At 49.5% G+C, this 15,085-nt stretch overlaps 1 protein-coding gene across 1 annotated transcript in view; it reads right to left on the bottom strand.

Annotated features, from left to right (window-relative positions):
* macf1a (microtubule actin crosslinking factor 1a) overlaps nt 1–15,085 on the bottom strand; it is a 181,710-nt gene that overhangs the window by 18,617 nt on the left and 148,008 nt on the right. Inside the window, 21 exon segments of the mRNA XM_042710701.1 lie at nt 395–592; nt 801–830; nt 833–958; nt 1,365–1,441; nt 1,444–1,537; nt 1,758–1,859; nt 2,006–2,107; nt 2,550–2,672; nt 2,781–3,007; nt 3,500–3,725; nt 5,472–5,675; nt 6,063–6,281; nt 6,668–6,895; nt 7,270–7,476; nt 7,633–7,859; nt 8,113–8,197; nt 8,439–8,765; nt 9,219–9,378; nt 9,718–9,884; nt 10,349–10,519; nt 10,921–11,082. Of these exon segments, the coding sequence (XP_042566635.1) occupies nt 395–592; nt 801–830; nt 833–958; nt 1,365–1,441; nt 1,444–1,537; nt 1,758–1,859; nt 2,006–2,107; nt 2,550–2,672; nt 2,781–3,007; nt 3,500–3,725; nt 5,472–5,675; nt 6,063–6,281; nt 6,668–6,895; nt 7,270–7,476; nt 7,633–7,859; nt 8,113–8,197; nt 8,439–8,765; nt 9,219–9,378; nt 9,718–9,884; nt 10,349–10,519; nt 10,921–11,082 (3,462 nt within the window).

Here is a 15,085-nt window from a genome sequence, read left to right as displayed (position 1 = left end):
GAGGAGAGGAGAGGAGAGGAGGAGAGGAGAGGAGGAGAGGAGAGGAGTGGAGCAGGAGGAGTGGAGCAGGAGGAGAGGAGAGGAGAGGAGAGGAGCAGGAGAACAGAGGAGAGGAGAGGAGTGGGGAAGGAGGACATGGTTTTGGCATTAATCGCAGTAACAGTCACTAATGTTCCCATAAATCAACACGCTCTCACAAATATCAGGAAACAGCAGTTTCCCCAGACATTTCCCCCCCTGCAACCCCTCTCCAGCTCACTCGTCTTCCTCACTCTCTTAACCCATACCTCTCTCTATCCTCTTTCATATCTGTTTCCTTCTCCATTTCTCCTTTTTAGTTTCTCTCATCCCCTCCACCTCTCTCTCTCTCTCTCTCTCTCTCATTCACACATACCTGATGCAGTGCGGCCTCCAGTAGTTTCTGCCTGTCCTCAGCCTTGAGGATGAGTTTTTCCCAGCTGGCGTTGAGCTCGTCCAGCTGGTCTCTCAGGTGGCTGGCCTCGTCTCCAGGGCTCGACTCCAGCAGCTCCGAGCCAGCGCCGCTCACATTCTCAACCGTGGAGCGATGCGACAGCAGATCATTTCTCAGGACCTGAGGGGGGAGAGAGAGAGAGAGAGAGAGAGAGAGAGAGAGAGAGGGAGGATGGAGGGAAAGAGAGAGAGAGAAATGGAGTTCAGTGGGAGATGATAATTATTATTCAAAGTGACAGCTGTTCTCATGAGAAGGAAGACAAGATCCAGACAGGAAAGGAGCTGCCAGAGAGTCTGGCGGATCGAGAGATAGACAGAAAGCTGCTTACGTGGTGCTTGGCCAGCTCGATCTCGATGATGCTTTGGGGTCGGAGCCAACGGGTCTCTGGGTGTCCAGTGTGGCGTGAGTGTGGCTCAACCAGGACTGCAGCTCGGAGAGCGCGTGCTGGAACTGCCCGAGAGCCAACAGGGCCCCCTCCAGCTTGTGCTGAACAACGGAGAGAAGAGTGATCACACTAACGTAATTAACCAGCCCAACACAGCATGAGGGCCAAGAGCAGCGCCTCAACATGTGCTCAAGAGAAAATCATTATTTCTCAACAGATAATCCAGCACCTCTCGTGAGAAAATGAAGATATCCAGATATTGTTACTGGCAATATAATACACAATGTTTGTGTAATTTGTGTAATTATTTGTATAATTAGGGAACTGATATTTTTTTATGATGCACTAAGCAGACTATTCCTTTTGTTTTATGTTTGATTTGTTTGGCAGAACCATGATGATGAGTCATGTTAGATTACTAGTTTTCATGCTAAAATATGACCAAAAATACCTAATCTTCTTCGCTACAGAACCTCGTCATATTGAGTTAGCCTGCATGCTCCCCACCTGTCTGTGTGTGATCTTATCGCCCAGGTTGTCCCATAGATGGCGCAGTTCAGTCAGCGGCTCCTGGATCATATCTCGTCTGTCTGGTCCGACACCTTCTTGAGCAGCAGCTCCCCCTGGTGGCAGAGCTTCTCCATGTCGATCTGCTGCTGATAAACGTCCACCTTATATTGCTGGTGGAAGATGAAGTGATAGGATTAGGAAGGATAAAACCTGACAGTGGCAATGAATGAAAGGTAAAAGACTGAGTAATATAAGATAATAATATTATAATTTAATAATATAAGATAAGAGAGGGAACACAGAGCCAGGGACAAAGATGACGAAAGAACATAAAGAGAGGGATGAGAACATACAGAGAAGAAAGAGTGGAAGCTACGCAGTGTTTTTCACCTTGAGTTCTTCTATCCCCTGTTTGACGGTGCTTAGGTCAGTCCCGACAGGAGGCATGTCACACAGCTTGATGACTGCGTTGTCCAGATAGTCAAACATGCCCTGCAGCCACACACACACACATACTACAACACCACATCACACAACTCACAGCGTCCAGGTGGAGGCATTCCAACATCCAGTAAACTTCATGTATGGCTGCTCATGGACACACAGATGGCGTACGCCGTGCATGCTGGGACACTGACCTGCAAGGCATCCTGGTACTGCACAGAGGCGGTCATGGCTTCGTCCAGCCGCTCCATCCTCTCTCTCCACGCGCGGTTCAGACCCTCCCACGCTGCATTCATCTGAGAGGACACACAACAGCACATTCAGCAAAGACCAGCAGATGCTGTGGGATTTCCTGAGGTGAACTACTCAAGGACTACTCAAATATACTCAATATATTTATTGATATATACTATCAGAGGATACTGGAACAATCCAGAGATGACATGTATTGTCATGAGTGAAATATTAAAGGTCACATATAATCCAGCCCTGTGGCACTGATTAATTACCCCTTTTCTATATGCACTGTGTGTGTGTGTGTCTGTGTGTGTGCCTGTGTGTGCGCGTGTGTGCGTGCGTGCGTGCGTGCGTGCGTGCGTGCGTGCGTGTGCGTGTGCGTGTGTGTGTGTGCGTGTGTGTGTGTGCGTGTGTGTGCGAGTGTGTGCGCGTTGTGTGTGTGTGGTGGGGGCTGTTAGTCTGATACTTCTATATATGTGCATGCGTTTTGAGAGTCCTGACCTCATCAATGGTCTTCTTGACCTCAGGCTTCTCCGTCTCTCCGCAGGCGAAGATGAGGTCAGCGCCGAGCGTTCGCACGATCTCCAGCTCCTCCCTGAGACCATCAGTCTCTGCCTTTATTGCCTGCCGACCAATCAGACAGGAGAAACAAGACCGAGGTAATCAGATCAGCACCAGCTCACACAACCCAATAAAAACACTGTACACTTGACCTCTGACCCCGAGACTGACCTCTGCGGCCTCGATCTGCTGTTTGATGAGCGAGGGGTCGACGCCCGGGTCCTCCAGCTCCTTCACGATGTCCTGCGAGTCTCGGAGCGTGCTGAGCAGCGCTGCCATGTCGGCCCAGAACTTTCCGGCGAGATCCAGCACGTCCGTGAGCTTCCCCTCCTTCTCCTCGGCCCGCTGACGGATCTCATCCCACAGGGAACGGAGACGCAGCAGACGAGAGCGCACCGCTGGAAGAAATCAGACGCAAATCAAATCATTCACAAAAATTATTCTTTACTCCATTAGTTTACAGATAATAAATGGTACCAAGCCTTTAAACCTCAGCCTTTAAATGCAGCTGAGGTATGAAGGTTTGAATTTTTGTATGGAGGCATGGTCATGACTGTACTAGAAATACATACTTTCCACAAGTGTATCATTTCCTATGGGGTGGCCTACTGCAGAGACAGTAACGCCCTTATGCACTATGTGCATACTAAACGCTTACTGGGGAGTTACGTCTGTGTGTGTGTATGTGTGTGTGTCTGTGTGTGTGTCTGTGTGTGTGTCTGTGTGTGTGTCTGTGTGTGTGTCTGTGTGTGTGTCTGTGTGTGTGTCTGTGTGTGTGTCTGTGTGTGTGTCTGTGTGTGTGTCTGTGTGAGTGCGTGGGTGAGTGTGTGTGTGTGTGTGTGTGTGTGTGTGTGTGTGTGTGTGTGTGTGTGTGTGTGTGTAAAACTCACCCTGAGCCGCAGGGTCGTGGTGAGAGGCGCGTGTGATCAGCTCCTCCCCGCGGGCACACAGAGCACTGAAGGAGGGCAGCAGTTTGTCCAACTCCAGCCCCGCGCCCCGGTGGTCGGCCAGCTGCTCCCGGATCTTATCCACCTCTGCTGCCACCGGCGGGGGCTGCCTCAGCCTCTGCACCGCCCCCTCCAGAGTCTCCAGCAGGGGGTCCATCTTGTCATGGAACTGCAGGTAGGAAGGGTGTGTGGAATTAAACACACATACTCACACAAATAAAAACACATTATGACATACAGACACAAGAACATGGATGCCACCACATATGCAAACACCACACACACACACACACACACACACACACACACACACCCCCCCACACCCACACACACACACACACACACACACACACACACGGAGGTAGAAGCTTAAGGCTGGGTTAAGGTGAACGCTTGTGGCTTTAGTTTCTTATGGTGCAGTCTCTGTTTGCTTATCTCATTTGTTTTTAAGTGAAGTTATTGCAGCCTTGACCCAAACCCCATGACTGCCTCATTCACTGGCTCTGGAATCTAGCGAGTGATCTAATCCATGCAGAATGTGGGGAGGTGGAGGAATGAGTGGAGTTTATTTATTTATTTATTTATTTGTTTGTTTGTTTGTTTCCGCCTGGCTGCGGGGAGTGTGTAGCTGCGGTCTCAAGGTTAATGTAAAAAGCCCTCCCGTGAGAGCGCAGCCACAGCTGTTTCTGCTGGCACCAGCCCCACTGAGGAGCTCCTCCAAAGGGGACGAGCACGGAGCGAACTACCACTCTCTCATAGGGGACCAGCTGCCAACAGCGAGTAGGGACTGAGTTAGAGGAGAACGGAGTCACACAACACACACACACACACACACACACACACACACTCAAGGCACAGGGCTTGAGGAACACTTATGGAGAAAACATAAGCAAGGCATGACACACTAGCACACATACTGTAAGTGTGAAACCTAAAACCGAGGGTTGAAATAACGGTTCTCACACAACAGGAAATGAATAGTTTCTAGCACATTGTTGGACTGAGCTATGTTGACGGAGCTTAAGGCTTAAGATGCTTAAGATGCTACCTACTAAAGTCGTCTATGCTGAAACTATGCTGTGTAATGAGCAGATGCTGATGGGTGATATAATGGTGGGATGCATGCGTGTGTGTGTGTGTGTGTGTTTGGTATATGTGGTGAGTCTGCAAGTGCCATTCTTACCTCTACCAGCTGGGGTGCAGTTAGCAGTAATGGTCGGCGGTGGAGGGTGAACACACACACACACACACACACACAATCCAGTGGAGGTGAGTGAAGGGTGGAGAGGTGCATCACACATGGGCACATGAGACGGACGATGGATGGATGGATGGATGGATGGATGGATGGATGAGGAAGGGGTTTGGAGGACAGGGTGGAGGCAGGCGGGGGTGGGGTGGGGTAGGGGTGATGGAGGGGGGAATAGGATGGTGGTTTTTGGGGAAGGGTGTTGGGGATTACAAGTAGATCGGCATACATCGAAGGGGGGGGGGACATATGTCAGAGTTAGGGGAAGTGGGGATGGAGAAACAACAGTGTGTTAGATCAACAGCATGCAAACAACACACACTCAGTCTTCTCTATGACCAGCAGAAATGTGCATGGTTCTTTAACATCAGAGCTTTAGAGTGAGCATGTACATGACTAGCAGTGAAACAGATGAATGGGCCAAGCACACAAACCCAAAATGGCCAGAAACTCATCAGCAAGACAAGTTTAAACATCTAAGACAAAATACAGGCTCAGAGGGAAATATTCCTCCACTGATTTTGACTTTTGTTAATTTGCTAATTATCATGGCCTAGAGTATTATGCCTGAAATGCATGGCTAGGCTAAAGGCTATATTGTGTGAAACTGTTAGTTAGTACAAGAGCAGTCTCCCGCTGGCATGCGGGTGCAGTGTGGTAACGTACCTGAGTGGACTGGGACACGGCCTCGTCCAGAGCGCCTGCCCGACCTTTCACCTCCTCCTTGATGGCCAGGTAGCGCTTCTCCGCGCCGGTGTAGCGCTGCCTCACTGACGCCCCCTCCTGGGCGCTCAGCTCTGCCAGCTGGGGGCCGATCTTCAGAAGCTTATCAATGTGGGGCTTGTGCTCAGCAATGGACTCCCTCAGGAGCTGGAGATGGAGAGATGGAGAGAGGGAGAGAGAGAGTGAGAGAGAGAGAGAGAAAGAAGGGACATAGTGGAGGGGAAAAAATTGTTTGTTTAATGGAAAAAAATGAATGGGTGAAAAGATGACAATGTAAACTTACTGTACATTAGCACAAGTCAATAAATCAAACAGACTAAACTAGTCTAAACATGGTGGTACTCCACTCCATGCTGCAGCTTAACTGGTCTCTCAGCATCCTGTTCACATAGCTGGCACCCATGTATCTACTGTCACCTCTACTCCCCACCTTGCTTAATAATACATATCAGCGGTGGCCACATTAGTACTGGTCTCACATACTAAAATGATACTATAGCTCCAGTATCTTGACTGAGTCAGTGTTCTCCTCACCCTCATCTGCTCCTGCTGCTGACGGAGGGCCTCGGTGTCGATGGCTGGCGGGGGGAGCTGGCTGATCAGGGCTTCAGTCTCACCCAGCCAGGGGTCCAGATCCTCGTGGGTCTCCCAGAACCGGGCCACCAGGACCTGGGCCTGCTCCAGCGCTGAGAAGCGCTCCGAGTGACTCTGGCTCACGGCCTCGTACCGAGCGCTCAGCGAGTCCGTCTTCACCTGAGTATGCGTGTGCGTTAAGGGGAATAACAGCTTTTAGTCAGAGATTTATGCTCATACTGAAATTATTGTTATTTTCCCAAATGTAAATGTTTAATTTGGTACATCTGATGTTAAATTACATTAACTCATCACTGTGCTTGTGTGTGTGTGTGTGTGTGTGTGTGTGTGTGTGTGTGTGTGTGTGTGTGTGTGTGAATGGCAAGCAGTTATATCTCAGAGAGTCAATTTAGTTTTCCTTTCACTCCACATTCCAAGTTTAATCTCTAAAGTTTCGCTTTAATTGAGTTAGAGATGCTCCCTCTATGCTTCTGACCACTCTCTTGCTCTCCCTCTCCCCCTCCCTCTTCGTCAGTCTCCATGTCATCCTCTTCCTCTCTCCTCACCTTCAGCGTGTCTTTCTGCTGGTCGCTGCACGTCTCCATGATGTTGTCCCGCGTGTTGGTCAGCTGGTCTATGGTGTCCTTGTGTCTGATGATGTCGATGTTGAAGGCCCTCTGGACCTGCATCTGGGCCACGGTCACGTCGGGCTCCAGGCTGAGGGGCCCCAAGGAGACCAGCTTACGCTCCGTCTCAGCCAGCCAGGTCAGCTCGGCGTCAATGGCCTCCTCATACTGAACACACCAGGGGACAACAGGCAGAGATCAGTGTCAGGTCCTGGATATTTCCAGTGCGAGGTATTGACATTGTAACACACAATTATGGCTGCTCATACATTCAGAACATACAAAAAAGGTTCGTTCCATGCTTATAACCGGACTTGAGTGAATGTTCTGGTGCCCCATGAGATCACAGTCTACCCATAATGCCTCCTCACTGATACAGCACCCAGCGCAGAAAGATTTTTCTGCCCTCATAATTGTAAAATTAGCTTAGACCAAGACTTGGTCATCATGTCACTTCGGACATCTGTGCAAACAATGCAACAGATTGGCCCGTGGTATATTCATATGACATGGCGAGTGGTGTTAATGTCTGAACGCAGTACCTGCTGTGACCTCTGGATGGCAGCTTGGACCTGCTGCACTCGCTGAACGATGGTCTCGTCGGCCTGGCGGTAGCGCTGGTTAGCGTCGGCGACCAGGCGGTCGAGCCCCTCCCGGCCACGCCATGGCACCAGGTCCAGCAGGGCACTGCCCACCTCATTCACCGTGTCCAGAACCAGACGCTTCTCCGCGCACACACACTTCAGCTCCTGTATCATACGAACATCCATGAACACTCAACACACGTGTGTGTGTGTGTGTGTGTGTGTGTGAACACCCCCACAAACATCCCTATCTATGAGGAACAATTTCAGCTGTGATCATGTTACATCCCCAAAGAATAGCCCAGAGTCCTCTCTCCCTACCTTCTGCCTGTCCTGATAGGATGGCGTGTTGTCCAGCTCCATGTTGTTAAGCTCTGTTTCTACGGCGTCCAGCCATTGGTTGATGTTCTCGTGCGCACTGGCGAATCGCGTGGCCAGCTGCAGTGCCTGCTCAAGGGTGCGGAGGGCCTTGCTGCTCCCGGCAGTCATCTCAGCGTAGCGGCTCTTGATGCCGTCCAGCTTCTCCTGGATCAACAACACCTCCTCACCTATAGGGGGCAGCATACAGCACGCGGGTCAGTATTCCACAGAACTACTGACTGAATGCATTGATCATTTGTATCCTATATCATAATATTCATAACCATATCATATGGCCACACACAAAGATTAGCTGTTTAAGTTAAAAGCTCAGCCCATCCCTCAAAGGGGCCACAAAAACAAAGGTCCACATGTCATTTCTAACTTATACATCAAAGTCCATAAGCAGCAAACACACTGAGTGCCGTGTTTGTTAGATACCTGTGGTCTGCTTCAGGAGGGCCTGTCCATTCTTGATGGCCTGGTCAACAGTCTTCTTCCTGCTGACGATCTCCTCATTGAGGGACTGAGGGAGAGTAACAGTGGTTAAGTTACACTCTAAAAGAAAAGAGTACTAGAAAGTCCAAGCTGACTGAAAAGCAGCTCATTATCCTATCTATTTAGGTTTGCAAAATACTGTAGCACTTACGGTTCGACAATATTGTTAATTCCTTCTCATTCTCTCAGTGTGTTTTAGTGACAGTTAACCCATACGCTTCTCCTTGTGTTAGACTGTGTGTGTGTGTCTTCATGTGTGTGTGGCGTACCAGTGTGTGTTTGTGCTGCTGTGCCAGCAGGTCAGGCTGGTAGGTTTGAATTGACACCTCTGCCAGCCTCTGTGCCACCTCTGCCAGCCAGTTCAGCACCTCAACCTCGTCCTCGCCAAAGAGCTGGGCATTGGCCAGCGCCTGCTCCAGCATGGCTTCCCGACGCAAACACCAATCGAGTAGCTCACTGTGCCCGGTGCGCACCGCCCCCACACGTTCCCGCAGCCAATCACAGTCCGACGGACTGCTCAGTGGGGTCAGTGATTGGCCCAGGGCCTCCAGGTGATGAAGCTCAACCCCCCGTGATGTAACGTCCTCTTTGAGGGCCTGAGTGCCACCCAAGACCAGTGCAAGAGAGAGATGAAAGATGAAATGGGAATAATAAAAGGAAAAAGCAATAGAACCATGCAGATGTGACATTTTAAAGACAAACTAATGATAAATCATATGAATATAAATCATAACACACAGAAAACATGCAAAAACAAAAACATCAACTGAGGATAAACTGTGCTTTCATTGGCTTTTACCATTGCTGTGATCCAGAACCAAAGAACTTACCAGACCAATGACCAAATGAGAAAGTACGACTAAACATGCGTTTGAAACTTTGAAACTAAACAAAGGACAAAAACCAAAATGGTAGGATGTAATGAAGTTTGGACCAATTGGGGTGGGAGGTCCGGATCTCTCCCATTAGAGTCTCTGTCTTCTGTGTGTGTCTGTTTGCCACGGTGATTCTGTGTGTGTGTGTGTGTGTGTGTGTGTGTGTGTGTGTACCTTGTGCCGGGCAATCTGCTGTGTGATTTTCGAGGTCTGGGTTCCCATTGGTTCCGCAGTGCTGAGGCGTCTCTCTGTGACACTAAGCCACTCCCCCAGAGGCTCCACAGCTTCATGGAACTGCAGCGCCAACACCTGCAACTCCTCCAGCTGCCTTTGCCTACACACACATGGACACAGTCAATATGTGTGTGTGTGTGTGTGTGTGTGTGTGTGTGTGTGATGAATGATGTGTAGTGGGTGTGAGAGAGAGCATATGAGTGTGTGTGAGAGAGACAGGTGTAGTGCATGTGAGTGTGTGTGTGTGGGTGTTTGTGTGTATGTGTGTGGGTGTGGGTGGGGGTGTGTGTGTGGGTGTGTGGGTGTGGGTGTGGGTGTGTGTGTGTGTGTGTGTGTGAGAGAGAGACTGATGAATAATGTGTAGTGCATGCATGTGTGTGTGTGTGTGTGTGTGTGTGTGTGTGTGTGTGTGTGTGTGTGTGTGTGTGTGCATGTGTACCTAGCTGTGGCCTTCTCCAGCAGGTCGCTCCACCTCTGGCTCAGACTCTCCAGGTGCTTCTGGATCTTGTCCCTGTCCTGCGTCTCTGCAGTGACAGCGATGCGTGCTCCCTCCGCCCGGATCATCTCCACGGTGCCCCGCCGGTCGTCAAGGAGACGCTGCAGGAGCTGGACAAGGGGAGATGGGGAGACAACTTAGCCTCAAGAATTTGGATTGATGCAGGACAGGGACACGCTAATCGCTGGTTATTCAGTTGCTCTGATAGCTCAGGCTGCAGTGTGTGTGTGGCTGTGTGTGTGGGTGCACGCATGTGTGTGTGTGGGTGCACGCATGTGTGTGTGTGTGTGTGTGTGTGTGTTAACATAACAAAAGGCCTGAAGCTGCCCTTGAATTTTACACCAGCAGCGCTTCTAATGTGTGTTTAAGTGTGTGTGTGTATCTAGTGTCTGGTGGTGAACCAATGCCTTCCCTTCCTGCCCGTAGACTGGGCAGGCTAAAGCCCCAGGGGCTGAAATGGCTCAACTGAATTCTTACTGCGGATCACACCACCATAAATATTACAGCAATGCTATTAAAGCACCACATACATATTACAAGCATGTTATTAATGTGTTATTAAAGCGTAACTCACTTTCTGCTCCTGGATCTGCGCCTTGACCACCCTGTACTCCGCTGACGGGGGCTTCTGGTGGGCGATGAGCTCTTCCGTGTCGCTGAGCCAGCTCAACAGAGGCTCAAGTGCATCTTGGAACTTCCCACAATGCAACAGGGCCTCCTGCAGCTGGGCAACGCGTTCAGCCACCTGTGAATGTATACAAATTAGAAACACTTAAATCATTCTGATTCTGTGTGTGTGTGTGTGTGTGTGTGTGTGTGTGTGTGTGTGTGTGTGTTTACGAGAGAGGGAGAGAGTATTCATGATTGTCTCCTTGTACAATGGCAGACAGAAAAAAGCAAGAGAGTGTATTTATGTATGTATGTCTGCGTGTGCGTGTTGGTGCATGTGTGTGAGAGCCGGTGTGCTGAGGCTGTGTGTGTGTGTGCATGTGTATGTCTTTTGTGTGTGTGTGTGTGTGTGTGTGTGTTGGAGCATGTGTGTGAGAGCCGGTGTGCTGAGGCTGTGTGTGTGTGCATGTATATGTCTTGTGTGTGTGTGTGTGTGTGTTTGTGTGTGTGTGTGTGTGTGTGTGTGTGTGTGCTCACCCGCTTGTTGAGGGAGTTCCAGTGCAGGTTGGTTGTCTCCAGGTCATGCTCCAGTGCCTGTGTGTCAGTGTGTTTGGCTGCGCTCTGGATGAGACCCTGGCCGACCGCATTCACATGCTGGAGCTTGGGCTGGATACTGTCAACCTGCTCCCGTTCCAGAGCCTGGTCAGGGGAGAGAGATTGAGGGCAGAGAGGTAGAGGGGGAAGAGAGAGAAGAGGGGGATAAAGGGCAGAGAAGACAAAGAAAAGAGAGCAGGAGGGGGAACAGGGGGGAAAACCAAATTAGTTGCTTTAAAAGGGGACCGTGTGAGACAGTGAGGACACACCAGACCAGTGTGTGAGAGACGAGATTTTGGGAAGGGGGCCAGAGCAATAATGGTGGCATCTGATACTCGAGTGTGTGTGTCAGAGAGAGAGAGAGAGAGAGTGTGTGCGCTTGTGCGAGTCGCCTTGCTGGCTGAAATTAGACACAGCTTGAGTGTGTGTGTGTGTGTGTGTGTGTGTGTGTGTGTGTGTAGGTATGTGTTGACTGTTAGCAGGGAAAACACAATCCAAGCAGGTTTGCTCCGGGCAGATCTGAGGAGAGCCTCGATCAAACCTCAAAACCTGTGCTGACAGACCCCAGGAGCCAAGGGAAAACAACGCTTTGAGAGGGGGGGGGGGGGGGGGGTGAGAGGGAGACAGAATGAAAGAAAAGAAAGAGAAAAACAGCAAAGAGAGAGAAAAAGAGCGCTTTTTGGGCCAGTTATTAAGTGTGCTGTTTGCTGCTGGTTTTGCTGCTGAAAGGCTTGATGTGCACGAGGCGTGATGGTGTTTACAGGCGGTTTGTTTACACATCCAAAAGTCCTGTTTGAACACCCAGGTGTCTGACTGCTGCGGCTGCCAGCGCATTTATGAGCCCAGATTGCACAAAATGTACTTTTAGTTTATCATTACACTTGCAATCACCATGCACTACGTGTGTGTGTGTGTGTGTGTGTGTGTGTTTGTGTGTGTGTGTGTGTGTGTGTGTAGGTACAGATGGCTTGTGGTAAATGGGCGTCATTCCTGCCTGAACAGGAAGTCTGTCGGACTCAACAACAATGAGCCACAGCCATGACCTGCTCCACCCTGAGTGTGTGTGTGTGTGTGTGTCTAACTGTCTGTCTGAATGTGTGTGTGTGTGTGTGTGTGTGTGTGTGTGTGTGTGTGTGTGTGTGCATGTATTTGTCCCTGACCCTGTTTGTCTCTCTGAATCCTGCCACTTATTCCTGCCCCTACCTTCCTCCTGTTTTGTCTCCATATGTATTTGTGAATGTCTCTCAGATTTTCCACACAAATATCCCCTGTATCCGTTTCACTCCATATCGCTCCCAATCACACCGCTCCTGGAAATCATACTTCCTCTTTAATTGCCCTTAATTCTGTTCATCAAAGGCTCTCTGGCTAAACTCAGATGTTGTCTCTACGTCCAGACATACTTTAGTTGGCAGTAGTTAAGTCACCTTTACACTCCGCATAAACTATGTGCCAAGTGACCAGCTGGAGACGTCACATTTCCCCATACACACAGCAAAGCACTGATTTAAATTCAAGATTCTTTTTGCATGACATCTCAACAACCATCATGAGAACACAAAATACATGTTACGCTATCAAAGAGGGAGGAAGTTGTCTGTTTATGAGAAAGTTGCAGGACTGGAGAAAGAGGACTGTATTCAATTCAAATAACGAAGAATTTCATCTTTTAGGAGAACGACAAAGGTTATGAGCTGCAACTGTTATCCTGGTCAACTTCAAAAGGGGTTTGACTGATGGGAACACAGACCATTCAGAGGTCATTTTTTACAGTCGTGAGCAGAAGCCATATCTAGGTCAGCTTAAGACTGGCATGGCTGTCCATTAGTGTAACTCTGTGAGCACGGCCCCATCAAACTTAAAGTGTTTCCATGTGTCTGCTTTCCAGAGGCAGGTCTTTTCACATGTCACCCTTCTCCCTCACTTCCTCTCGAGGCCCACTCTCTTCTCCTCCTCCTCCTCCTCCTCCTCCTCTCACCGTTCCCTCTCTTCACCCTCCTACTCTGCAAAGCCAGCTCAGAGCGGTTAGAAAGAGAGAGAGACACACAGAGAGGGAGAGGGAGAGGGAGAAAGAGAGAGAGAGCGAGAGAGAGAGAGAGAGAGAGGGAGAGAAAGAGTGCTCTGGAAAATATCTGGGATGTTTCTCATTCTTGTCCAGCACCCTGGACCAGACCCATAGCCCGACCCAACTCACACATGCTGCAGATCCCTTTGTCACTTTCACCCCCCCCCCCCCTTCTCTCTCTCTCACAGCATTTCTGTCACTCCTCCCTCCTCCCTGTCCCCTGTTGTCACAGGCACCACTCCCTGTCACGCGTCACTCTTCTTGTTATTGTCTCTCTCTCCCCCTCTCTATCTCTCTCTCTCCCCCATATCTATCTATCTCTCTCTCTCTCTCTCTCCCCCATATCTATCTATCTCTCTCTCCCCGACTCTGCCCCGATCACTCCTGGATTCTACAGTTCTACTGTAAACCTCAGCACTACTCTCCATTCCTCTCTCGCTGTCTCTCCTTCTTTCCTTTTCTTTCAGTCGAAACCGCAGTTCCACACTGGCTCTCTTTGACTGGCCACAATTCAGCGGGTAAAAAAAAAAAAGCCTGCCCATGCACAGTTACATAAATTCAATCTGTTGATCAGTCCAAACTTGGAGAAGAATTTTGAGGCGGTTGCTGCCGCCTTTAGACTCCAGGCAAGACATCGCCAACTGGCAGCATTTCACCCAAACCACACTGATTGTATGCTTGTGACTACCTACTAAGAAGTACAAAAAACGTACATCTGTACATCTGAGTTTACGTGTAAATTAGTGTGTGTGTGTGTGTGTGTGTGTGTGTGTGTGTGTGTGATAAGTGTGTTAGTGAGTGAGGTGGGGGTGGGAGGGCTAACAAGTCAGAACGCAGACAGAAGCAGAGTGAATATCCGCCAAAGCATCACTCAGGCACATTCAAAAACCTAATTCCTAATTCCTGTAGCTGGAAACCATCCAATTAATATACCCAAGAGGCCGCACATGATTGAGCAAAACCTCAATCTGAGAAGAATCCTCTTGCCAAAGGCACACTCCCACTCAGAGGGCAGACATAATGTGCAGAGACAAACCTAAAGCACGAGGGAACATCCCCGACTCACGCTGCGAAATGCCATAAACGGGGCTACGTTCTTTATCTAAATCATCATAATGAATGCACTAATGATACACCATCACTTCCAATATCTTAACTGAATACATTATTAAAAGATCCACAGTCCATGGTGGAAGAAGTTCACGGACCATTGGATTAGGTGGTTGGCAGGACCTCATTTAGCAGCAATAACCTCAACTGAACATCCGGGGAAGTCTTGTGTGAATGCCTTTCTATGGTCATTCCAGGGCGTCTCAACCGGGTTAAGGTCAGGAGGAGTCTGAGCGTTCAAAAATGCAAACCTTCCTCTGTTTCAGCCACACTGAGTCTGATTTACTGCTGTGGAACTGACTACGCTAATACTACCCCGTTCCCTCAATGAATTCAAGCTGTCCAAGCCCTGAGGCAACAAAGTAGACCCAGACCCCTCAACCACTACTTCACACCGACAGATAGGATGCTCCATATCTTTGTACAGAGAAAATGGAGAAAAAAAGAAAACTATCCCTCCCAATTCAGTATCTTCTCTTAGGGTCCTAACAGCTCGACATCACCCAAGAAACAACACACTCAAACTGCAAACCTACAATTACTCAGGAATAAAGGAAGACGGGAGAAAGGTGAGGAAGGGAGAGAGTCGAGAGAAAGACAAATACAAGAATTTGAATGAGACACATAGAAGAAAGACAAAAAAAGAACAAAGGAGAAGAAGAAGAAAAAAGTCAGAGAGAGAGAGAGAGAGGGGGAGCTGGTGTTTGTCCAGCTATCAGACAGGTTTGATCTCATTCAGATCAATAAAGAACATGGCCAGCAGCGTTCTTCCTCCACCTTTGAACAACCCCAGCCCCCTCTACCTCCCTTGCTCTGCCCATTTCCCCCTCTTCCTGCCAGTCCCCGCAGCTCAGACTCTTTCTCCGCTCGTTCTTTGTGCTCTCCCTCACCCTCCTTTCCTCTCCTCTCCCCTCCCCTGGTCCACAAGGAGCG

This window comes from Clupea harengus, chromosome 19 (genome assembly GCF_900700415.2).
Source record: "Clupea harengus chromosome 19, Ch_v2.0.2, whole genome shotgun sequence".
NCBI classification, from domain to species: domain Eukaryota; kingdom Metazoa; phylum Chordata; class Actinopteri; order Clupeiformes; family Clupeidae; genus Clupea; species Clupea harengus.
Note: the sequence above shows the minus strand (reverse complement) of the source record. Positions and strands in the feature narration are given on the sequence as shown.